The sequence below is a fragment of the Cornus florida genome, unplaced genomic scaffold, assembly GCF_030987335.1.
Source record: "Cornus florida cultivar Cherokee Brave unplaced genomic scaffold, ASM3098733v1 CherokeeBrave_3.0.0_Hap2_Chr05, whole genome shotgun sequence".
Classification (NCBI taxonomy): Eukaryota; Viridiplantae; Streptophyta; class Magnoliopsida; order Cornales; family Cornaceae; genus Cornus; species Cornus florida.
In genome coordinates this window covers 79309606-79336080 of record NW_026775575.1, presented here as the reverse complement: position 1 = coordinate 79336080, position 26475 = coordinate 79309606, and the positions used below count along the sequence as shown (strand labels likewise).

Sequence of the window (26475 nt, the reverse complement as noted above, 5' to 3'; positions counted from 1 at the left end):
AAACTTTTTCTAAAAAACATGTTAAATAATTTTACAACTCCCGTATTCAATGATTGGTTAGTTTTCTTGTGTGTCTGAAATAAAAGCAGTTCAAATTCTATTTTTAGATGTGATAACTCACATAAAATAAAGTTCTAGTGGTATTATTATTATATATTTATTTTTTTCCCATCGTGGAGGGTTTGAGTACCCATGAAGAAAAATGGGTACGTGGTGAATTTTTTATCAATGAAAAAAAATAAAAATAAAAAACCTTCCTTATTTTAATTTTCCAACTCTTCATTGTTTATTAGTCTTCATGTTTATTAGTGTTGTTATTGGACAAAAGTCGCAAAATCGCAATTATCCCCTTTACCTCACAGGTAAAATGTATATTGCAGACCCACCTTTGTTTTTTTCCTCATAATATCATTCAATTGTGCAATTTCGACGGTCAAGTAGGATTAGGGTTTTTTTTTTTGTTTTTTTGGTTCTAAAATATTGAAGGTTGAGTTCCAATGGAATTTGAAGACTTGTGTTTAGTCACATCATATACTAATTAGTGTTTTCAGTTTATAAAAAATTCAGTAGTTGTAACAAACTAACAATAAAACTGACTTCATTAACAATTTCAAAATTGTTACCAAACCAGTCAGAATACACAGTTTTAGATCAAATCTAGGACCCTACCATAGACTATTAACCAAATAATGTGACACAGTTAATCCCATGTACCAGCTGCTGCATTATATCATTGACAACACTCCTCAGCAGCCACCAAACACAAGACAATAACATTGCTTGGCCAAACACGGTGCGCTCACATTTGTCCCAATGCAATTTGAACCTTCGATCTTCTATTTTGAAGATGTAAAGAATAATGAAATGCACCGAAAGCAACTCTGCAAGTGTGGTGTTGTCTGAGTGGATGGATTACTCCCCGTGTCCGGAAGCCCGTGTTCAAGTTTTGCACCTTTCCCCCTCCCCACTAAACCTCTAACTCCTAACATTCTTGCCATTTAAAAAAAATAAAAATAAAAAGCCCTAAATGGTAAAAGAGAGCAAGTTTAGAAACCAGGAGGAGAGTCCAGAACACCACAATCAAGATCACCAAAATGCAGCCCTAACCCAATTCTTAGCATATAGGCTAAATACCTAATTAAACAAACACTGCCCAAGCAAAACTTCTACTACCAAAAGAACATGTACTAGCCCAACAACATAAACAAAAACATGAATAAAAAACACCGCATCGATATTAACATTAAAATGCATTCTAGGTAACTTTCAGACCATAATCACTACCATGACAATCTGAACCTTCTCACCTAGGAAATAAACTATACCTAAATCAACAAGAAGCATCACTCTTTCTTAACAATGTTGGGAAGAAGATTACGGCACAAAAAATTAGCATGATTACAATTATTCAGCGCCTCCATAGAGTTCTATGTTAAGCATCCGGGTAAGAAATACGCACACACTAAAAGATCAACATGAAAAACTCTAGATATAACCATACCGGATCCTTCGTTCATGTTTCAACTCAGACGGTCACAAACTCACAGATGACATAACATGACCAACACAGAACCTGATAACCACTCCACCTTTACAAAGACAATACAACCTATCAACCACAGTAAAGTAAGAAGTTAAAAACCGATTTAAAGCTCTAATTTAAGATATATCCAACAAAATTGGAACTAAATACCATAAAACAAGCACCCATTCCAAATCACACTGACCACAAAGAACATACCTATGACTTATTCATGTCGCTCCTATACAAGGATAAAGTGAATAGTTTGAACTGATTTTAATCCTCACTACCTCGCACAAGCACCCGTGACAAACCACATCAACCAGAAAGAACATACCTCAAGTTCATACAAGGTGGTCCTAAACAGAGTTAAAATGATGGCAACAATAATAATGAAAACAGTACCAACAACAATCCATTCAAACAAAACTTAAGGATGATTAATCAGCAGTGTTCCAGAAAACGTCCACTAATGGGGAAACTGCAAGTTAAAGATACTAGTAATAACCACAAAAGAAAACCTGTTGGCTGCTATCACGCACCACCAATTACAATAGCACTATAGACCAGCTCTCCAAACACCATCATAGACACAAGATCTAGCAACAACTATCATAGACACACAGGATATAACCACCACCACCACACACACACACACACACACACACACACACACACACACATCCTAAATCTTGCTGCTAACGTGTATAGCCATGATCAAAGCATGACTTGTAACTATCTGACAAGGAATTCTTCACAATAAATCATAGATAAGAGCTTACTTATAATAAGCAAGAATGTGTGACATGTTCAGATGCAGCTGAAGTAATCCTAGTGACCTAGAAGCAGAACCAGAAATCCCTCCTTTTCCATTTGTTTCATAACTTTGATAAGCAGATCCTGTAGAAAGAGTGAAAGCAAGAAGAACCAAAAATCCCTCCCGATAGACCATCACTTTATAAAGGCCAACACGCTCGAAAATATTTTGATAATAGAACATCGTAAAAATGGTAAATGCAAAGTCGAAACAAGTCGAGAATAGAATGGTTAAATGCAGGAAGAACTGCAACATGCTTGCAAAAACAAAATCTCACATTCATCAATCTTGAAAAGGGTGAATGCCAGTGTTCCATACTGAGAAAACAAGAGCTAAAATTTAAGCTACACACAGTAGGGAGAGAGTACAGATTCAAGAACATTTATTTCATAAAATGCACTTAGGGTATAGACTGCTGCCATGCCACCAACACAAACAGAAGCCCGTTGGCCAATTAAATTTTAGAGAAACAGTTTTAAAACACCATTTAACACATAATCACGTAGAGAACAAGATGCAAGGCCAAGAACATCATTACCGTCATCAAACTCGGAAACCACCACAGAGACGGAGGACCAAGGGCAGGGTTGACGACTCCTGTATGTCGTAGTTACCTGCTTCCCAGAAAAAATCAACCTCTGCTGGTCCAGTGGAATCCCCTCCTCAATTTTTCGCTGTAATGTTATCAATGGTATCCGACCTCTCCACCTCAACAAGGATAGAGTTTTTTCAGTCAAGGTCTTCACAAAATTTGCATCCCACCACGCAGACGAAGCAGCAAACGAAGGGTCGATTCCTTCTGAATGTTATAGTTCGCCAAGGTTCGACCATCTTCCTATTGTTTCCCAGCAAAGATCAGCCCTTGCCAGTTGAATCTTTGATTTCACATTATTGATTGAGTCAGAGCTCTCGACTTCCAGAGTAATCATTTTCCCGATTAGGGTATACTTGGATTCATATTCATTCAAATCTTTTGTCAACAGTGCTGCTATACTTGGATTCATATTCATTATTCTTTTAATCTCTACTAAACTAAACAAAATGAACACCAAAAGTCATGACACCCCATCCTACCTTCCTTCCCCTTGACCCAAAAAAGCCATATTATTAGATATTTGGTGGCTGCATAAGGTCACATAGAGAGCATAAATCATAAAAGGACAAATCATATGTTAGGATGATAAATACTGAAAGATCACAGTCCAATGCTGGCAAATGGTAACAGAAGATATACCATTAAAACCAAACTGCATAAAAATACCAAACCTCGCACTGACAGTCGCAGTAGTGTTTTTCGGCAGTAGTAATAACACCCAAGCAAGGATAACACTGGAAACAATCTCAACGATGTTACAAAAACAATCAAAGTATATACACAACAGTTTTTAGATCAAAATTAGAAGCTTACTACATACCCTGTAATGGTGAAGACTAAGTGACAAAATTAGTCCCATGTACCAGCTCTTGCATTCTATTTCAATGACAACAGTCACCAAACACGGAGAGAGAAAGATATAACTTGTTTACAAACGGAAAGGAGAGTCTGGAACACCAAATCAAAACACAACCAAAATGGAACCCTAACCCCTATTTTAGCAAGTAACCACCACCATGACGATACTCTACCTCATCACCCACCTGAGAAATAGGCCATACCTAATTAAACAAGCAGTAACATTTCCCCTGGTCCAAATGCATAAATGAAAAAAGTGCCAAAAACAACATATCAATATACCACTGAAGTGCATTCCTAAGCCACTTTCAGAACATAGTCACCACGGAATCAATACCTAGAATATAGACCTAATAAACAAGAAGCGTAACTCTTCCTTAACAATGTTGGGAATATGATTGCGGCACTAAAACAGGCCAACTGCGATTGTTCAGCGGCTCTATGGAGTTTCATAGTATACATTGGAGTAAGAAAAGTACATACAGTGAGATAACCATACTCGATCCTTAGAGAAAATACTGTCACGAGATGATTTGACACGACCAACACAGCATCATACAGTCATTCCACCCATAGAAACACAATACAAGTACAACCTATCAACAGCAGTAAAGTAAGAAGTTAACCCGATTTTAAATTCCAAATTAACATATATCCAACAAAATTGTAATGGAACAGAAGACTAAATACCATAAAACAAGCACCCATGCCAAATCACACTGACTACGAAGAACACACCTATACTTCTTGTTCCAGTGCAGGGATAAAATGAGAAGTTAAACCTTAGTTTAAGAGCTGTCCAAAAACTTGGGATTAAACAGAAGACCAAAAACCATAAAACAAACCCCCATAACATACCACACTGACCAGAAAGAACATACCTAAGTCTCAGTCATGTTTGTCCTGTACAGGGATAAATGTGGAATAGAACAAATTTTAAACCTTACTTTAAGGGACATCCAACAAATTGGAATGGGGCAGAAATAGAAAAAGCCCAATTGGAATGGGGCAGAAATACTAATAGAAAAAGCACCGATGGCATATCACACTGACAAGGAAAATACAGACTTGAACCTCCCCCATGTTGGCCTTATACAGAGGGATAACTTCTGTGATTATCGGTGTTTCTAGCTTTCATCCAGTTACATGCCCTTCATTACCCATCAACCCTTTGCATCAAGATAACAAATGAAAGTAAGAAGCAAAGGTCATAGATACAAGAAGACAATGATGAAAACAGTATGAACTCTAACCACCCTAAAAGATGATTAATAAATGAAATCAACAACAGTAAATCTACTATCATATGCGCCACAGATTACATTGGCACTACAGACCAGTTCTCTAGACACCATCATGGACAAACCTATATATCAACCATTGTATATTGTTAATAAAGGTACCACGACGCTTACTCGCGTGGCACCATTTCTGGAAAAAAGACACACCTGGCCAGTATTTATCTGGTGTGTCCCTGAAAGAACCAAGTGATCTCGAGCTACTTGTCCTATAACTGAATTTACTGAACGAGGAAGGGGTCGCCACCCTTCACTCCTCTGTGGAGGTGCCCCTCTCCAGTCGGATGGGTCCCTCCTCTTTTATCATTTTTTGAGGTTCCCTTCTGCAGACGGAACCTCGGACATTTTATGCCCCACCTCGAGCCCCCTAAATTGAAAAGGCCTCGAGGATTAGGGCCAGAATGGAGCCTCACGGGACCAAGAAGGCGGCACCCCGAGGAGACTCATTTCCCCATCTCCAGGCTCGGGAGTTTGAGGAAATGTGGATAGGTGGCTGGGATTCAAGGAATTGTCACAGTTCGAGGCTAATGCAAAGGGGAGAGGATGTTCATACCCGAAGTTGATCCTCAAGTAAAACAGAAGAGTGCATTAAATATGAGAAAGACATTTGATAGGACCTGCATTAAAGAGAGATTGCCATTACTCCTTCGGACAGGTGGGCAAAACGCCTCGGCCCACTTGCCGTTGTCCCATCTATAAGGGGGAAGAGGTCCTCAAACCTACAAGCAAGAGAGCGCTCGCCCCTGTGACTAGTGGACATTGACCAAAGTAATGAGCATTATAAATAGGGGCATTAATCAGCCTTTAAGGCAGAGGATGAAGACTCTTAACAACTAACTACCGAGCTCGAGTTACTTGGGTATCAATCACTGCCTTCCCTTTCTCAATCTCTGATTTCATAGAGTCCCTTGAATTGCTTGGATCCCCACTTGGATACTAATCTCAGCACTCTCGACTTAAGTGGAATAATCTCCTCATCCTTCAAAGAACTACCATCAACATTTTGGCGACTTCACTGGGGGGAGTGTTTCATGGATGTCAAGCGTGCAGGAGGTTAGCTCGACTCCCCAAGAGGGACTCTCCATCGGAGAAGAATACGATGGAACCGCGAGCAGCGTCCCCGGATCATACTTCCCGCGAAGAAGAATCCTCTTCCTTAACGCCCTGGCCAAGGCTCATAATTCACTCTCGTATCGAATGGAGAGGCTAGAGGACACTAAGAACGAAGTGATGGCCTTACTTCGAGACATCGCCAACAATGGAATACCCCGGCATAACTCAAAGTAGCATAGCGAGTTTGTTTCCGAACTTAATGGAGGCCAGGTGACCCCGAATAACCCGATACAACACGCTCCTCCACCATCTTCTAAGGGGAGGCGCTCTGTCAGTTCTCACAGGCAGCCGAGGGATGCACCCATCGGGGCCCGATGAGCCCTCTTCACTACTCCTCTTACTGCACCTGCCAGATTGGATGCGCCCGACTTAGGCCAAAGGAAGGCTCCTCGCAGAGAAAGGGTCCTCGACGAATTCCAGCGCCCATAGGAGCCGGCCCAACAATCACCTTACGTGACCTTGGCAGACCTACAATCCCTGTTATGGAGCGAAAGGTACATGCTCTCTCAAGACACTGCCCCCGAGCCATCTTACGCCCAGGCTATCGCTCTCCTCTAATACCCACAAGGGTATGTCGCTTCGAAGTTCAGTAAGTTCGACAGGAGGAAAGGGAACCCACGGGAGTACGTAGTCCGATTCATAGAGTCACTCGGGCCATACGGAAGTGATCACTTCCTACTGCTTAGAGAGTTCTCCAATACCCGCACCATAGTTATTAAAAGCCCAAGGCGCACCGAGGCGCTAGAGGTCCTTGGAGCCTAGGCGCGAGGCGCACGGCAAGGCGCGAGCCTGAGTGATGTGAGGCGCACAAGTAAAATTTTTAAACAATAATTCTTAGCAAAAATAACACAATTAAACAATGAACATCCAATAATAAAAACACTAAATTAGTCTTAAAATATCACAATTAAACTAATAAAGCAACCAGTAAAATAGAACAATTAAACTAATAAAGCTATTTATTCATAAGAAAGATTCAAAAAAAGCAAAACATTAGCCAATTAACCATATATTGTAAATTTATACTTGATGTCTTAAGCAAAAGCTATCATTTGACTCCAAAACAGATTCATCAAAAGATACTTAGTAGCATACCAAATCTACAAAGTATCATAGTCAATACTTAACTTAGTAGCCTACTAAATCTATAAACTAAGCAACAAAATATTAGTTTTAGTTTTGAGTTTTGACAAGGACTCCTAAAACCAAAGTTACCAAACAATGTTAAGGCACCTAAATATCATCCTCTTCACCAAACAACATAGTCTCATCATCGTCCCCATCAAAAGATTTGTAACCCTCAGCATCTTCTTCCACTTCTGTCTCCTCAGAGTTTGCCTCGTCATCATCTATGATTCATAGTGAAGACGAGCATGAAGGTGTTGTCCTCTTTGTTGCCCTTGGAGTTGATCTTGATCTTAAATTTATGGCTGGACTCTCTAATCCCGGTAGCTCTAGCAACTGCACCCAATGTCAAAGAGTCATCTTCAAACACCAACTCATTTTCAGCATCTACATCTTCATCCATTACTCCAACCAACCACTCATTGCTATCATCTATATCATTTAAAATGATGGGATCGATCCTATCACGCATGTCATATCGTCGTTTTAGTGCTCTATTATACTTGATGAAAACCAAATCATTCAATCGACATTGAGTTAGCCAGTTCCTCTTCTTGCTATAAAGCTGCATTAATTCAAATAATTAATAAGTATAAGTGTATAACTGTTTATAATCTAATTTTTTATCATTGAATTACTAATACTATAAACTTACATGTTCAAATACACTCCAATTTCGTTCACACCCAGATGTGCTACATGCGAGGCTAAACACTTTAATGGCAAACTTTTGCGAATTAGGAGTTGTAGAACCATATGCGAACCACTAATCGACTGTTATTTACATATTATTAGTAAAAAATTAACAAAATTCAAATTCAAATATACTAAAAAATGATTAATTGACTTGTTTACCTGGTGCCCTTGACTTTCTTTGTCTAATAGCAATTGATGAGCCAAATAGACCATCAGCTTTCATATATCTACTCAACTCTAAAGAAATTTTATCTTGCACTTCAGTGGTTAGAACCAATCTTTCTATGCATTGATATAAACCACCCATCACCTCTTCATCTTGCTCAATATTTGGAATAATATATATTATTCTGGATTCAAGAAATGCCCAGCTGCATGCAAAGGGCGATGGAGTTGGATATTCCACCTAGTATCAATGATCTTAAAGATGTCCTTATACTTCTCCTCATTCTCACCAAAAGCTTTAGCTATCGCTTATTTAGCCCTTTCCATAGCCTCATAAATATATCCCATTGGAGGCCTTCTCTCACCATCAACCAACTTAAGTACACGAACAAGAGGGCTTGCTACTTTGAGAGAGTACACAATGCTTGTCCAAAATGTACGCATCAACATAATCTGTGCTACATTTTTCCCTTCTATCTCTTTCGCCCATTTACTGGAGATCCATTCTTGTGAAGTGAACATCTTTCTCAAGCAATCGTGTCAAAAACCGGCAATTCCAATAAAATCCTCCATTTATTCATATACAAATACATCAAAATACACCCATGATCATAAAAATTGCCCCCTCTTTTATACAAAGTTAATTTCCTCAAATACACAAAAAAATCTCCAAATAAAAAAAATAAATTCCTGCAACACCAACTCTTCAACCTAAGCCCGAAGCAATTTCCGTTCATCTTCGGTATCTGAAACTGGGAGGGGGTGAGACAAGAGTCCCAGTAGGAAAAACCATAACAAGAATCTCATGGAGGTTTAAATAAAACTGCTTCACAATACGTACATAATCATGTGAGTATATAGACAAAATAAATATGCATTTAATCAAAACATTTAATCAAAACCTCCCCATGCCATTCAAGGTATAGAGAACCCTACACTGAAAAAGAATTCCTGCACTAGATCATCAAGCCACCAAGTTTCTGGCCTCCCTTTGCAACTCTCGGCCCTCTCTGTTTTTTCCTCAAACTCACTCTCTGTCTCTCTCTTTGCCCACTCTAATTACTTTTCCCTCTTCTTTCTTTCTTACTTAGCAGTGTAGACAACACCCACAATAAATAGGCCATTCCACCGACCCAAACCAAACAGCTCACCACACAATCAAAAACCCACGTGTAGAAAATCAAGCCTAAGTCAAAAAGTTGGTCCGCCAAACTACTCATTTCTATCTTTATCATTATCACATATCATCATCACCAACTTCAACCCACGTGGATGAACCAAGATCAAAGAAATTTTGGCACAAAAGCCCAAGTGGGTCCGCCAATATCACACCAACTTTCCTTTTCACTTTGCCCTTTTTTCTCATTTCCCATGGCTGGCTCCTTTATGCATCAACAGATATATATATATATATATATATATATATATATATATATATATATATATATATAAAATAAATCAACACCAATATCTCTTAATGGGGCCCACATTATCATTTATACAAAACTACTTCGATTTTGCTTTCTCTCTTTCCATTTCGCGGGTACTTGCTGCCACCAAAAAGATGTTACATTATATATATATATGTAATATATAACACAAATGCGAAATAAATTAAAATGAAACATTACTATTCAATTTGGCAAGTGTCTAATTAAAACTAAAAAAATATAAATTTAAAAATCATAAAAAAAATCCAAGTTATTACAATCTCCACCACTTAAAAAGAATTTCGTCCTCGAAATTCAGATTCAACAATCCGTAAACCCAAAAATACCAACAACCACAAAACCAAAATCCAAATCCTTACCCCAGGCGATGTGAGATATAATGATATGTAGGACGTTGTGGTAGCTGACAGTGCTAGTCACCCGCCCACACACTCCGTAACCGTTGTGGTAGCTAGTCGATGCGTCACTCGCCCACCCACTAAAAAAAACAACAAATCTGGGCTACCTGCCCAACCACACCAACTAAACATCACAGTAGCTGCCGGTGAACGCCATCCGCCCACACACACCCGGCTACAAGTGGTAGCTCACCAGTGCTACACACTCGCCCACTCACACCCGTCTACATCATCACTATACCCACACTTCTGGCTGGGTACAGCTCTGATACAAGTCTGATATAATGGGTACAGCTCTGATATAACCATTTATCATTATAGCTCTCTTTATGGTCGTCATTATCTTTGGGATCTTAGCAATGTCCTCCAACATCAGGTCCACACAATGTGCAACACAAGGTGACCAATACAAATGTCGGTGCCTTCCCTCCAACATTCTCCCTATTGTAAAGAAATAAAATATGGATTAATAGAAGGCTAGAAGTAATAAACCTAAAATTTCCACATCAAGTACATATTGAAATTTATATCTGCCACAACATTAGAAGAGGCACTATCAGTGACTACTTGAATCACATTTGATGCTCCAATTTGCTGCACAAACTTGTTAAGCAAGTCAAACATTTTTTCACTGGTCTTTGATTAAGAGGAAGCATCAACAGATTGAATGAACATTGTCCCTTTAGGACAATTCACCAGAAAATTAATCGAACACCTATGTCTTTTATCCTCCCATCCATCTGCTATAATTGTGCATCCGTATCTTGCCCATTCCTCTCTATGATCTCGCATTAAATTGTCTGTATGCTCCAGTTCCTTCTTAAGGAGGGGAACTCTCACCTCATGATAAGGAGGAGGTTTCATTCCTGGACCATGTTGGCCAATAGCTTCAACAACTGGTGCAAAACTATCATAATTAAGGGCATTGAATGATATCCCAACATCATACATCCATCTTGCAAATCGTTGACATGCTCGGTTTCTAAGTTCTTTCTTGCAAGCATTATCAATTATTGTTTGCTTACCCTTGTCATTTTTTCTATTTGTACAACTACTTCCGGGGGAGGGGTGAAGTACAAATCAATAGGACCTTTCTGCTTTTGTTTTTTTGATTGAATATTATTACTTCCAGTTCCACTTGCCACTCTTTTGCCCTTAACATCAATAATTGTTACATCATCCTCATCTTGATCATCCATGTCATCAAAATCAGGCAACAAATTTGTGTGTTCCTTTTCTTCTTTCTTCTTGCTCATGTATTCTCTAATCTCTTCTTTCACATGTTTAGGGCACTTTTTACATGCTTGTACGTTTCTATATCCCCCTACAATGTGTTGCTTAGACCTATAAATACCTCATTTCATAACTTTTTCACAAAAATTACATGTTGCATTCCTATCTTGTGGGTTTTGCAGGTGACAGTAATTCCAACCTGGATCCTTTGACATTTTTTCCTATCTATTTATAATGAGAAATAGAATGGAGTCAATGGACCAAGTTAAATTTAGCAAACAAGCATTCAAGCAATTCAGCAATCAGCGTTCAGGCACAAACATTCAAAATTTAAATAATGTAGCAAATTCTAGCAAACAGAGCCCATAAAGAAGAAAAAAAAAAAATAGCACATATTTAGTCCATCATAGCACAACAGCATTTTTTTTATAAAAAAAAAAATTGGCATGATCAGCGGCTAGATGAAGGGCATGTATTTAGTCCACAATAGCAGAGCAGCATTTTAGGCTAGAGAGAAGACTCAGAAAGGAGGGGAAAAAAAAATACAGAGGCCTTACATGAAGAAAAACAGAGACTCAGAAAAAAATTTAAAAAATAAAAAAAAGCCAAATGAGAGAGAGAAGAGGAGAGGAAAAGAGAAGAGAAGAGAAGAGGAGGAAAAAAAAAAAAAAAAAAAAAAACCGAGCCCATAAAGAAGAAAAAATGACACCCTAAACAGAGCTTGAAGAAAAAGAAAGAAAAACATAGACCCATAAAGAAGAAATAAAATAAAAAAATCGAGAAAGAAGAAAAGGAGGGAGCCAGGAAAAAAAAAAAAAAAAAAAAAAAAAAAACAAAACAAAAACAAAAACCAGATGAGAGAGAAAAGAAGAGGAGGAAAAAAAAAATAGAGCCCCGAAGAAAAAGAAAGAAAAACAGAGACCCACAAAGAAGGAAATAAAATAAAATAAAATAAACCTAGAAAGAAGAAAAAATGGAGAACCAGAAAAGAAAAATAAAATAAAATAAAATAAATAAAAATAAAAATGAGAGAGAAAAGAGAAGGAGGGAAAAAAAAAAAAAAAAAAAAAAAATAGAGCCGGAAGACAAAAAAAAAAAAAAAAAAAAAAAAAAAAAAACCAACCGAGAAAGAAGAAAAAATGGAGAACCAGGAAAAAAAAAACAAAAACAAAAACAAAAACCAGATGAGAGAGAGAAGAGGAGGAGGGAAAAATATATATATACAGAGCCGGAAGAAAAAAAAAAAGAAAAAAAAAAAAGAAAAGAAAAACCGAGACTCATAAAGAAAAAAAAAAAAAAAAAAAAAAACAGATGAGAGAGAAAAGGGGGAAAAAAACTTAAATGAAATAACTACTAACCTGGATAGTGGTTTTGTCGGAAGGAAGGAGGCAAGACCAGATTCTTCAACTTTTCTTCTCTTCTTTTCTCTCTTTTTTTTTTTTTTTTTTTTTTTCTCTCTCTTCTCTTTCCCACTTTTGAGTTTTGACTTTCCCACTTTTGACTAGGTTAGTGGGCATTCCACGTTTCTTCTGCAGCTTGATTTGAGATGACAAAATTCTTATTTTTTACTTTTTAAGTTTCCAAAGCAATAAATATATATACTAAATATAATAATATAAATAACAAACAATCAAACAAAGAAAATATATGCTGCATAATACATGCGCGCCTCATACAAGCTTCAAGGCGCAGCCCAAGCGCGCGCCTAGTGGAGGTCGCTGCGCCTGGGCTATTGTGAAGCGCAACTATTGCGCCTGTAGGCGCCTTGCGCCTAAGCGCGTGCCCAGGTGCGCTTTTGACAACCATGACCCTCACAGATAGAGCCTACAAATGGTACGTAAACTTAAAGCCCAGATCTCTGACCACGTGGAACCAACTGGCCATGTTGTTCCACACCAAATTTTTCCAAGCTAAAGAAAGGGTGACCATAGTTTTGTTGACAAAGGAAATTCAGGGCCACGAAGAAGACTTGTTGACATATATTCACAGATTTCATCATCGAGCGATAGAGTGTTATAAGACACACGTGGAGGCGGCGTTGGCCAAGATATGCATACAAGGAATGCAGGGGGCCTACTGGATCCTTCTCATCAATCAAAAACTCCCTACCTTTGCAGACCTGATAGAGGCGTCTCGCAACATGGCGAGTAATCTCGCCATCAACACTCAAGTCCTTGTTCAGGAGGATCACCAGGGCAAGCGCGGGCCTCTGGTCTCGGCTGCCGATATGTCGCCTAACAAGAAAAATACAGGTCCATCCCGCACACCTCGAGGAAAGAACCCAGACGAGATTCCTCCCCCTTTTTCGGTGCACTGTGGAAGAAGTAAAGGCCATTCTCAGGAAATGGATCCAACACAGAGACATTAGACTACCCGAGGTGACACGAGAACCGACCCAGGAAGAATTGGTTCACCCTCAGTTTTGCATGTATCATCGGCACACTCGTCATCCCACTTTTAATTGTTGGGCTTTGTGGAACACTTTCCACAGACGGATTACTAGCAGCGAGTTCATCCTTCCCCCGAGGGATATGAAGGAAGAGCCTTTCCCTTTACATGACAGAAGAGCCGCAATGATGGTAATAGGCGGAATAAACAGTGAAAAAGGAACCGAGGGCGACGTTTCCCAGGTCGCGCTGGTCAAAGAAGGCGATTTGGGCGTATTTCGGTTACTGGAAGCAGCACCTGTCAAGACTATTCTCCAAAAAAATGGATTTCTTGCCCTTTGCTCAGAAAGAAATTGCTAAATTTCTTTGGCTAGCTGCGAAAGAGGGTTTCAGGGAGGTGGCGTTGATCACTTCACCTTCGATGTCACAAAGGCCGTCTAAAGCAGCCATAGTTTTTATCGAGGAGGACAAATGTATCCCTACCCCTCACAACCGGCCATTGTATGTCACAACCTCACTCAACGGGGTAGAATTCAAACGAGCATTTTTGGCTAATGGCTCATCTCTTAACATAATGCCTCTAGAAGTTTACAGACGAAGCGGAATGTCAAACGAAAAGCTAATCCGAAAACCAACCGAGATCGTTGGATTTGGCAACAATATTCGAAGGACAGAGGGACATGTGGTTGCCGAGCTAGTTATTGGTAAGTTCAAGGGCCCAACCAAGTTCCATGTTATTGACTCGGACACCTCTTATCACCTCTTCATGGCCCGTAGCTGGATGCACAAGTTCGAGATAATGCACTCTTCGTATTAGCAATGCATAAAGGGGTTCTGGAATGGAAAGCAAGTCACAGTTCGTTGCTCAGAGCGCCATTTTACCATAAAGGAGTCCCATATGGTAGAAGCTAGATTTTTTAAAGAATTTGATGACTTGGACAAGACGCAGCCATTGATAGCCACCCCTTTGCCAAAATGGGACGAGCTCGATAAGCAGCCACATGAAAAGCCTATGGGTGGTGAAATTGAGTCAGGGGCAACTGCCGGCCAAAAAAAGTCAGTTATATGTAAAAGGGTGCGATTATTAGATGGAAGAGTCGTTTACCACTTATGATGGTGTTGGGGGGCACGGCCACGGGGCAAAACCACGCCCCCGAGTGAAATTATGTCAAGCATAATCTCCGGACCTCGAAGAAAAGATCGAGTTGAGACCAACTGAACCTAGTCGACCCAACCAAGAAAAATTGGAAGCGGTAGACCTGACCGCCTATGACCGACTTCGAATAACTTACGTATTCAAAATGCTGAAGGAACATGAAAAGGCAGCACTAAAAGAGTTACTCAAAGAGTTCAACGATGTGTTCGCCTGGACGTATGACGAGATGCCCGAACTAGATCTTCAAATTGTAGCTCATCATCTTAATGTGCGACCAAAGGCAACTCGAGCTATAGATTAAAGAATAAATCCAAAGGCTTCTACAGAACGGTTTCACCAAACCTATTCAGCATCTCACATGGTTAGCAAACATTGTCCTAGGGAAGAAGAAGAATGGAAAAATAAGAGTCTGCGTTGATTTTAGAGATCTAAATAAGACATGCCCCAAGGACGATTTTCTGCTGCTTATAATCGATAACCTGATTGACTCGACATTGGAGCACAAGATGTTTTCATTCATAGATGGATACATGGGTATAATCAGATTAGAATGGTGCAATGTGATGCAAAGAAGATAGCCTTCCATACCCCAATGGGAAATTTCCACTTTACCGTCATGCCATTCGGATTGAAGAATGCCGGGGCCACTTACCAACGAGCCATGACGGCCATCTTCCACAATATGCTGCACAAGAATATGGAGGACTACGTGTAGGGGTGCACACGGTCCGGTTTAGACCGGATTGTGAGTTTTTTTGGGACCAAACCATTTATAACGGTTCCACTATTTTTGAAACCAGACCAAACCATAATGCCCATGGAACCAAACCAAACCAAACTGCAAAAAACCGGTTTGGTTCAGTTCGATTCGATTTGTCAGTTTCAATTAATTTCCTTTTTATTTTATTTTAATTAAGATGGGGCATAGTTTGGAAAAAAAATAATAATTCAACTAACATTAATATAACACGCAAAAAGAAGAATTTTAAAAAGAAAAAAGGAAATAAAATTGAGATATATTTGAAAAGGGAAATTTGAATTTTTTAAAAAACAATTTAAGGAATTTAAAGAACAAAAGAAAGAAAACGCGGAGCACGTAAGACGTGAGAACTTTACTTGATTTAGGTTTACGGTATGATATACATACATATATATATATATATATATATATATATATATATATATATTATATAATATAGTAACGGTTCGGTCCGGGCCTGTCCGGTTCAGCAGGACCCTAAATCGGAACCGGACCGAAAAATTACGGTTCCATAATTTTGGGCCCATGACCGGTCCAAATTGCTATACAACTAGTCCAAACAGCCCAATGCAGTCCGGTCCGGTTCGATTTTTCGGTTTACCGGATTTTTTAAACAGCCCTAACTACGTGGATAACTTAGTGGTAAAGTCACGGGCCAAAGGAGAACATTTGACGGACTTGAGAAAAGTCTTCGAACGCTGCCAAAGAACAAGTTGCGAATGAATCCACTGAAATGCGCCTTTGGAGTCGAAGCTGGCCGATTCTTGAGTTTTGTAATGCATCAGTAAGATATTGACATCGAGCGAAGCAAAGCTCAAGCTATTATGGAGATGCCGTGTCCATGCTCCCTTAAGAAATTGAAAATTTTGGTGGGGTGGATCTCATACCTCCGACGCTTTATCCCAGTTTTGGCAGTTACACATGCCTTCAGCTCTCTCATTAAAGGAAAGTCCAAATTTAGATGGAATGAAGAACATCAACAGGCCTTCAACAGGGTCAAAAACTTGTTATCTTCACCTGTCATTATGATAGCCCCTCAACAAGGCATTCCTCTCAGGTTGTACATTACTTCGACTGAGTGCTCCATCAGGGCGTTGCTCGCCCAGGAGAAGGAGGGTCGCGAGTGTTCTGTGTACTATATCGGCAGAATTGTTCATGGTGCGGAGGCACGGTATTCACCGATCGAGTGCCACTGTTTGTCGTTGGCATTTACGGCAAAAAAGTTTCGTCACTACTTTCTTGCTTATACCATTCATCTCATTACAAAGTGCGATCCGTTGAAGTATCTGCTCTCGCAACCCATCATTTCAGGGCGGGTCACACGATGCTCTTAATGCTAGCCAAGTTTGACATACAGTGCCTAACGCCGCGCGCCATTTTGAGCTAAGCTTTTGCAGATTTGGTGGCCCAATTCCCATCAGTAGAATTCAAGCCAGTACAGGATGATCTCCCTCATGAAGAGCTCGAATCAGCGTGTTGCACGGCCAAAAATGCGATCTGGACCCTATTTTTTGATGGATCACTGACCTCCAAAAGAAGTGGCGCTGGAGTAGTATCGACACCCGGGGATGGAGAAACCCGGAACTTCTCATACAAGTTAACTTTCAGATGCTCCAATAACACAGCAGAGTATAAGGCCTTGGTCCTGGGGCTGTTAGCAGCTCGAGAAATAAAAGTCAAACGCTTACACGTTCAAGGGGAATTAAACTTAGTGGTGAAACAATTAGACGGTTTATACGCCATCAAAGAGCCGACTTTGGCAGCTTATAGAACCATCACCCATAAGCTCAGCAGTCATTTCGACGAGCTCCGTATAACTCATGCGCCTCGGACGGCCAATCGTCACCTAGATGCCCTAGCCACTTTAGCTTACAAAGTCTAGATCACATGCGAGTCGATGGATATTCGGATTCATAAGAAAGACGAGTCTTGCCTACATAACAAGGACATTGTCAATTAAAGGGACGAAGAGGATTGGCGAAAGGCATACGAGTTGCAGTTGAAGGGCGGCATAGGAGAAATTCCCCTAACTATCCTGAAAGGCTTCACTCTTTATCTGGGAACACTGTATTTCAGAGCACCAGGCGGCACCTTGGCAAGATGTATTGGACTACAAGAAGCTGGCCATATACTACATGAGATCTATGAACAAACATGTGGTAATGACCCATTAAGTATATACAGAAGGGTGCAGAGGCATGGATATTACTGGCCACTCATGACAAAGGATACGAGCGCCATGCAGAAAGTGTGCTCGAAGTGCCAAAAGCTCCTCGAGGGAGCCCAGTGCGCCGTCAGCACTGAAAATGACTGAAGACAGAAATACATAGATTACCTCAAGAGGCGTCTGCTCCCACAGGACCGCGAGGAGGCCATTTTGTTAAAAAGGAATGCAAGCCATTTCTTCATAAGTAATGGTGAATTGATGAGGCAAAGCTTTTATAAAAGAGCCAAACGTTGCATAAGCTCTATAGAGACGCAGGAGGAATTTAAGCAAACCCACGAGGATGAGCATCAAGGCTGGAAGAAGTTGCATAACCGCCTCATACAGCTAGGTTATTGTTGGCCCACAATGCAAGCAGATAGTAAGGAGCATGCCCAGAGATGCCGAGAATGCCAAATTCATAACCATGCCATTCACGCACCAGCAGTGGAGTTGCATTCATTAAGCACTCCCTGGCCATTTCACACTTAGGCCATGGATCTAATAGGTCTAATCTCTCCGAAATCAAGAAAAAAGAAATGGATTTTGGTAGCAACAGAGGTATACACCAAGTGGGTCGAGGGGGTGGCTCTGTCAACAGTAACGGGGCAATTGGTGACCAACTTCATCAAAGAACACATCATATGTCGTTTTGGTGTACCCCGAGTCATTATGTTGGATAATAGGACCTCTTTTGTCAACAGCAGAGTTTGTTTGCTCCTCCAAAGATACCGAGTGACCCACCACAAATTAACACCTTACTATCCCAAGGGCAACGGACAAGCAGAGGCAACCAACAAGACTCTACTCAGGATCCTGAGCAGAACCCTGAAGGAACAACATGATAAATGGGTAGAGCAATTGCCTCTCGTGCTTTGGGTTTACCGAACTATTGTGAGGGGAGCCACAAGCGCCACGCCCTTCTCTTTCGTATATGGCACAGAGGCAGTACTTCCAGTTGAAACTCATTTTGACCTTAAGATTGGGGAGCTCAAGGGGCTGCAGAACGAAGGGAGCATACAAAAAGTAAATTGGTGGTTTACCAAATGAGGGTTGCTCGAGCCTTCAACGCCACCATTAGACCTCAAGCATTTCAAGAAGGTGATCTAGTACTAAAAGCGGCGGCACATGCTGCGAGCAACAGCGGCTATTATGAGATCGGGAAACTAGGCAGCAACAAAACCTTAGGTTTGTTTTGTTCAATGCCAAATGGTTGAAAAAGTACAACACCTAATCTGGCGGATCGGAAGACCTCCTCTCGAGGCTATGCATTTGTAAGAGGTCCCTAAACCTCGACTCTTTTGTAAGAAATAAGAGCATCAATGAAAAGGGGCCTGAGGGACTCCATATTTCCCCACATATATCTCTAACGCTTAAAAGCAACAACTCTACTTATCCTGGTTTATTATTTACTTTATTATCTCTCCCTGAATGAGATCGTTTACTGTATTATTCACACCAAGCTATACACATAGCACATTCTGGAAAACGATATATATATATATATATAATTAAAAAAAAAAAAAAAAAAAACAAGGAGGAAAACAAGTACCATACATTACTAATCAGTTAAAAGGGGTCGTACATACATAAACACTGACCTCCCTCAGGTAATATAAAAAAATAAATAAAAATAAAAAAGAAGAAGAAGAAGAAGGAGACATATCTCCTTCAATTATAAGACAATCACAAAAGATCACTTAAATTTAAGATCGTGGGACCCAGTGATGCTAGTTTGTGCTTGAGGTCGCCCTCTAGTATTGCAATATGTTGACATATCGCGTTCACTTGTTCTTACAACTCTACTAAACGATTTTTCTCAGATATCAACACTTTTTTTTCATCCTCCATGCGGTCACGTAAGTCCTTAATCTCAATCACCATCTGCTCCCTGGCTCTGTGCAACCTCACCCGCTTGATCACACCTTCAACCCAGCTTACCTCGACTTAAGCCCTCCTTTAGGTTTGCAAGAAGGTGCTCGAGGGACTCAAGTTCCTTCTCGCCCATATGTCTCTCCCTAGCTTTACGAAATGTCACTACCAACTTGAACAAAGCCTTATAAATAAAATCCAGAAAAAGAGGCTCAGCCCCCGTCAAGGTTCTCGATGGTGTCAGGGTGCTTATTTTTCACATCACTTAACACTGTCACCCCTTTTGGAGAAAGGAGTGTTCCCCCCCCCTACGAGACTATCAAGGGACCAGTCGAGGGAGCGGCATTTTCTGCTATTACTGAAGAATTGGGGGCCGGCAAACGAGCATCACCTTCCTCAAGCACATTTTGACCCCCCATCTGCCAAACCCTTGTCTCCACCATCATTCCCACTTGACGAGCCACTCTGACTCGAGGCACTGTCCCTCGGAGCTAGCAGCACTCGAACCCTCTATTCCCCCCGAGTTACTCTCCTCAGGTAAAAGAAGAGACTCGATGGTTTTTTTAAGTAGTTGTTCTATATCGCGAAGAGGCACCTGAGCAAGCTCTTGAACCACCTCGACCGAAAAACCCAAACCACTGTCATCCCCTCTGCGATCTGAATGCCTACCCTCCGAATTAGTCGCAGCACCCCCTTCGACTGTTAGCTCGCCCACCCCCTCGACACCTACAAAGCGAAAATAGTTAGAATAAATAAGATAAAATAAGGACTCAACACCAAAAAAGGCCCATACATCTATTAGAGGGCAACTGGCTAAGGCTACCCTCAGAATAAAAAATGCCAATGAAAGCAGGATCTACAGCAGTATTCATAACGTTGGTACTTTAATAAAACCTGCCCAAGCCTCGTGCTAAAGGTATGAGTTCTTTCCCTATCCAATGCTGCGAGCAATGAAGGGGCAGACGAGAGGGGTTTAGGTTCGATGATAGCACCTCCCTTGCGGCCTGTTCAGGGTCACTAAGGACACTTAAAAGAGTATGAAGAGCATCCGAGGGAACATCTAGACCTCCGAGGAAGGAAGTGCATTAACAAAAGTAAAGTAACCACAAACATAAAAAGAACTCAAAATCAGAACCACTTACCCTAACTCGCTTTGAGGAGGTGGTTATAGAGGCAAGCACAAATGTGCTAATGTCTCGATCAGCCTTATGTTTATTACGACGAGGCTTGGTATCCTAAAGAGCTATCACTGGCACAACAGCATCAGATAGCGTCAAAGGACGCAAGTTTGGCGTACCACAAGGTTTTCCTCAAACGGATGCGCTGCCATTCTTAAAAGAACGAAACGAGGCATCACCCTTAAGCAAAGGACAAACATGGACAGAGGCGGGATCGCTGCATATATATTGCTTAAAAGCAGTAACAATTTCCTTCCAATACACCCTTGTCCCCACAACCAGCGCCCCACCCTCGATTGAAAAGGAACATAAAGGATACAACGATCCCCTACAAGTTATGCACCTTTTGAATCAAGGAAGCGAGAGAACCCCAACGCATAGGTACTCTGGTCCTGACGAGCTCCGTAGCCATAATCCTTGGAAAGTCCCTGGTCCCACCCAAATTGCCGAGCTACCTTATGAGGATTATAGACCTTCCCCACTCTAGAATGTGAAGGAAGAATAATAAGAAGATAGCCCACGGAGGACATAGCAAAAATGGTCGAAGCAGGATGGTGATTAAAGGCATGCCATCCCTCGATGTGTTATAGTCAATTCAAGGGCCTTGGATATAGGGACAAGCCATAAAGCACCTCTCTCTATCAATGAACTCGGCAAGCTTTTTCTTCGGGGCATGTTTGTGCCACTGAAAGGATCGCTTTAGTCCACTATCGTGCAGTAAGGCAGTGGGGCGAGAGGCGTAACCAAGAAACTATTCATAGAGGAACATCGGCGAAAAGATGGTGTTGATAGGAAACACCACACTCATACGGCCCACAGATCACTCCATGCGAGCATAGGCTAAATCAAGCTCATGATAAAGAGTACCTAAGAACAATGCAGCCAAGGGAAGACTCGTGCCGCGAGATAGCCTTATGGCTAAAGGAACGAGGTCAAGGCAATGACCATCATTAGGAGGATCCAAGAAGATAAACCGAGAAAACCAGGATAAAAAAAAGCTAACAAGACAGAGATGGTCCCTGCTCATAGGCCATTAAAGGATTGTTGCCCTTCCAGCTCGCAAGGATGAATATCTTGAAAATAGTAACAGAGGATTGATACAAAGGTGCATTTATTCCCTGTCTCGGAAAACTCCTCACAAAGGCCATCAGCTTGGAACCGAGTAGCAATTTTCCTGGCCGAGGTAATGGCACGTCGCAAGTCTGCAGCCTTCTCAACCTCGACCTCATGAAGAGACCAAGAGATAGGGTCATATTTGCCGAACATGTTTAAACACATGAGTTGTACCACGTCCTCGAGGGTGGGTGTGAACTCCCCCCAAAAGGTAACAAATGTATGAGTCTCTCTACTCCATCGAGATATGAGAAAGGAGAGACCAGGGCCATCTCGATTGATAATCAGCTGACGAGTATTACGAACGTCCACAAGTCCCACCCTAGGTTATGACCAGTCTGGCTTATAAAGACGAGGTTAGAATGAGGAAAGTCACTTTGCTCTACTCTAAGCCTCAACACCGAGTTAGGAGAGATTAGTACTCCCTTGCGCGCATAGGGTTCCCCTTAGAAAAGAAAAGAACCCTCCTGAGCCTCATCAACATCAACCCATCGTTATTAGCCCAGAGGGTGCTCGACCAAAGGGGAACACTAGGATTGTCAGTGCGCGTTGCTTGAGACATATTTTAGGAGCTCGAATTAAGTAAGAATGGTTAAGCAAAGAGTTGAACCAAGAGAATGAAAGTTTTTCTGAGAAAATGAGACAAGTGTGGCTTAAATAGTAGGTGCCCTTCATCCCAAGCGTCGCACCTTTGACAAGTGAAAAGACGCGACGCAGAACTCGAAGCGTCACGCTTTTTGATGCACCAATAGGAAGTTGACACGTTGACCTAGAGAACTGAAGCAACTTGACCTTTCAGTACCAAAAGTTAAATGACACCTTCGAGGAAGAGTAATGACTTACTCAAGCTCCTTCCTCGCGACCTCGAGCAGGGAGGCAAAATGTTGTAAAGGTACCACGACGCTTACTCGCATGGCATCATTTCTGAAAAAAGACACACATGGCCAATATCCGTCTAGCGTGTCCTTGAAAGGACAAAGTGATCTCGAGCTACTTGTCCTATGACTGAATTTACTGAACGAGGAAAGGGTCACCACCCTTCACTCCTCTGTGGAGGTGCCCCTCTCCAGTCAGATAGGTCCTCCACTTTTATCACTTTTGAGGTTCCCTCCTGCAGACGAAATCTTGGACATTTTATGCCCCACCTCGAGCCCCCTAAACTGAAAAGGCCTCAAGGATTAGGGCCAGAATGAAGCCTTGAGGGACCAAGAAGGCGGCACCCCAAGGAGACTCATTTCCCCATCTCGAGACTCAAGAGTCTGAGGAAATGTGGACTGGTGGCTAGGATCCAAGGAATCGTCTTAGTTCGAGGCCAATGCAACGGGGAGAGGATGTTGATACCCGAAGTCGACTCTCAAGTAAAACAGAAGAGTGCATTAAATGTGAGCAAGACATTTGATAGGACCTGCATTAAAGAGAGAACACCATTACTCCTTCGGACCAGAGGGCAAAGCGCCTCGACCCACTTGCCGTTGTCCCATCTGTCAGGGGAAGAGGTCCTCAAACCTACAGGCAAGAGAGCGCTCTCCCCTGTGACTAGCGGACATTGACCAAAGTAATGAGCATTATAAATAGGGGCATTAATCAGCCTTTAAGGCAGAGGGTGAAGACTCTTAACAACCAACTACTACCGAGCTCGAGTTACTTGGGTATCAATCACTGCCTCCCTTTTCTCAATCTCTGACTTTAGAGAGTCCCTTGTATTTGCTTGGATCCCCACTTGGATGTGGAATAATCTCCTCATCCTACAAAGAAGTACCATCAACATATATATTCTAAAACCTGCTACTAACGTATATTGCCATGATCAAAGCATTGTTCTTGTTTGTATCTCTTATTCTATATTCTATCTAATTCCCATTTTGTAGCCGCTGCGCACCGTTGGGGATGGAGTTACTTGGATGGTTTGTACGAGTACAAAGATGGAGTTCTTGTTTGATCAAAGAACCCTCGGGGATGGAATAATCTCCTCATCCTACAAAGAAGTACCATCAACATATATATTATATTGCCATGATCAAAGCATTGTTCTTGTTTGTATCTCTTATTCTATATTCTATCTAATTCCCATTTTTAGCAGCTGCGCACCGTTGGGGATGGAGTTACTTGGATGGTTTGTACGAGTACTTTTGTTTCACTAATTACTACTATTCTAGATACATTGATTATTTGGATTTGGACTACAAGATCAAACCAGATAATAGAACAAGATTTAACCAAATCTTACATAAAGTGTCTTAGATTCTGTTCCACCGCTTCTGATACACATGAAGTAAACCTAGTTGCAAGCAGAACCAAACTTGCTCAACAGAATGGCTAAGCTAATGCAAGGTCAAAACAAGTAATTCATAAAATGGTTAATGCATGAACTATGAAACATGCTTCCAAGAATAACACCTAATCCAGCAAATCACATTCTAAGATATCACCTTGCCAGTATTTGTTTGTTTTATACTTGAGATTGAGCCAAATTCATGAAAAATGCAATCAACCCATATGAGCTACATAGTAGAGACACAGACACACTTAAGCATTCGAGAACATTTATTTCATTAGCATTTATTTCATTAAGAGAATAGACTGCAGACACACCAACACAGACAGAAGGCCATTGGCCACTTAAACTAAAGAAACAGTTTTAAAACACCATTTAGCAATGGCATAAAACAAGACAACAAAGAACCACACAAAGAACACGACCCAAGACGAAGAACATCATCACCATCATCAGACCCTAGAAACCACCACGGAGACGGAGGACCAAGTGCAGGGTGGACTCCTTCTGTATGTTGTAGTCAGCCAGAGTCCTTCCATCCTCGAGCTGCTTCCCAGCAAAAATCAACCTTTGCTGGTCTGGTGGAATCCCCTCCTTGTCCTGAATTTTGGCCTTAACATTATCAATGGTATCCGAACTCTCCACCTCCAAGGTGATGGTTTTTCCAGTCAAGGTCTTCACAAAAATCTGCATCCCACCACGCAGACGAAGCACCAAGTGAAGGGTCGATTCCTTCTGAATGTTATAGTCCGCCAACGTTCGACCATCTTCCAATTGCTTCCCAGCAAAGATCAGCCTCTGCTGATCTGGTGGAATGCCCTCCTTATCTTGAATTTTCGCTTTCACATTATCTATGGTGTCAGAGCTCTCGACTTCCAAAGTAATTGTTTTCCCAGTTAGGGTCTTCACAAATATCTGCATACCACCTCTCAGACGGAGCACCAAGTGCAAAGTTGACTCCTTCTGGATATTGTAGTCCGCCAGAGTGCGGCCATCCTCGAGCTGCTTGCCAGCAAAGATGAGCCTCTGCTGGTCAGGTGGGATACCCTCCTTGTCTTGGATCTTGGCCTTGACATTATCAATGGTATCGGAGCTCTCAACTTCAAGAGTGATTGTTTTGCCAGTCAAAGTCTTGACGAAGATCTGCATACCACCTCGGAGACGGAGCACAAGGTGGAGTGTAGACTCCTTCTGGATATTGTAGTCCGCCAAAGTGCGGCCATCCTCGAGCTGCTTGCCGGCAAAGATGAGCCTCTGCTGGTCAGGTGGGATACCCTCCTTGTCTTGGATCTTGGCTTTGACATTATCGATGGTATCGGAGCTTTCAACCTCAAGAGTGATTGTCTTGCCAGTCAAGGTCTTGACAAAGATCTGCATACCGCCTCTGAGACGGAGCACCAAGTGGAGGGTGGACTCTTTCTGAATGTTATAGTCTGCAAGGGTTCGCCCGTCTTCAAGCTGTTTGCCGGCGAAGATCAGCCTCTGCTGATCCGGTGGGATGCCCTCCTTGTCTTGGATCTTGGCTTTGACATTGTCGATGGTGTCAGAGCTTTCGACCTCGAGGGTGATGGTCTTGCCAGTGAGGGTTTTCACGAAGATCTGCATCTGTTGCACCAGAACAACAATTAAATCACAAAAAATCTAAAAAACAGGGTACTATCATAGCACATAACAGGGTATAAATTAAACTCAGAAAGTTCCTATAAATTAAATACAAAGGACAGATCTAACTTATAAATTGTAAAGATTAATTATAAAGATTTGTTAAAAATCAGCCGATCAAAAGATAACTTTCAAAAATCAAGATCTAAAAAAAAATAATAATAATAAAATAAAAATTTAAAACTATCAGATCTAAGAAAAGAGAAATTAAATAGAATCAAAATAAATATGATAGACAACTAATTAGAAATCCAATTACTTTTATCCTTCGATAAAAGGATTCATTCTCTTCATAATAACAAAATAATCAAACAGATCTAACTAAGAACAACAAAACAGTAGAAAAAATTTAAGAAGAGGAAATAAGAAACCCTAACATACCTTGAGAGATTGAGAGAGATTTGAGAAAGTCTTCAAAAGGAAATACAAAGGAACAAGAATGAAAAATTAGGGTCAGAAACGCCTCTATTTAAAGCTGCGAGAACCGACTTTGGATGAAATAATTGGTAAAGGTCATCGATGACGTGTAACGCGCCAACCCGCACGGCAAGCAAAGATAAGTAGTGGCAGTACCAAGCGCTTTTAAACAGTGTTTAAC

The 26475-nt window shown here is 41.1% G+C and overlaps 1 protein-coding gene across 1 annotated transcript; it reads right to left on the bottom strand.

Annotated features, from left to right (window-relative positions):
- Nucleotides 1-24473: 24473 nt before the first annotated feature.
- On the bottom strand, nt 24474-26359 carry LOC132307029 (polyubiquitin). The gene is made up of 2 exons (XM_059804683.1): nt 26259-26359; nt 24474-25820 (listed from the first exon to the last, which is right to left on the bottom strand). Exon 2 carries the CDS (start codon nt 25818-25820, stop codon nt 24675-24677), a length of 1146 nt encoding a protein of 381 aa, XP_059660666.1. The 5' UTR covers nt 26259-26359; the 3' UTR covers nt 24474-24674.
- Nucleotides 26360-26475: the final 116 nt, after the last annotated feature.

Bases quoted from the DNA above. Each gene is read 5' to 3' on its own strand.
- LOC132307029 (XM_059804683.1), bottom strand. From the start codon at position 25,820: ATGCAGATCTTCGTGAAAACCCTCACTGGCAAGACCATCACCCTCGAG.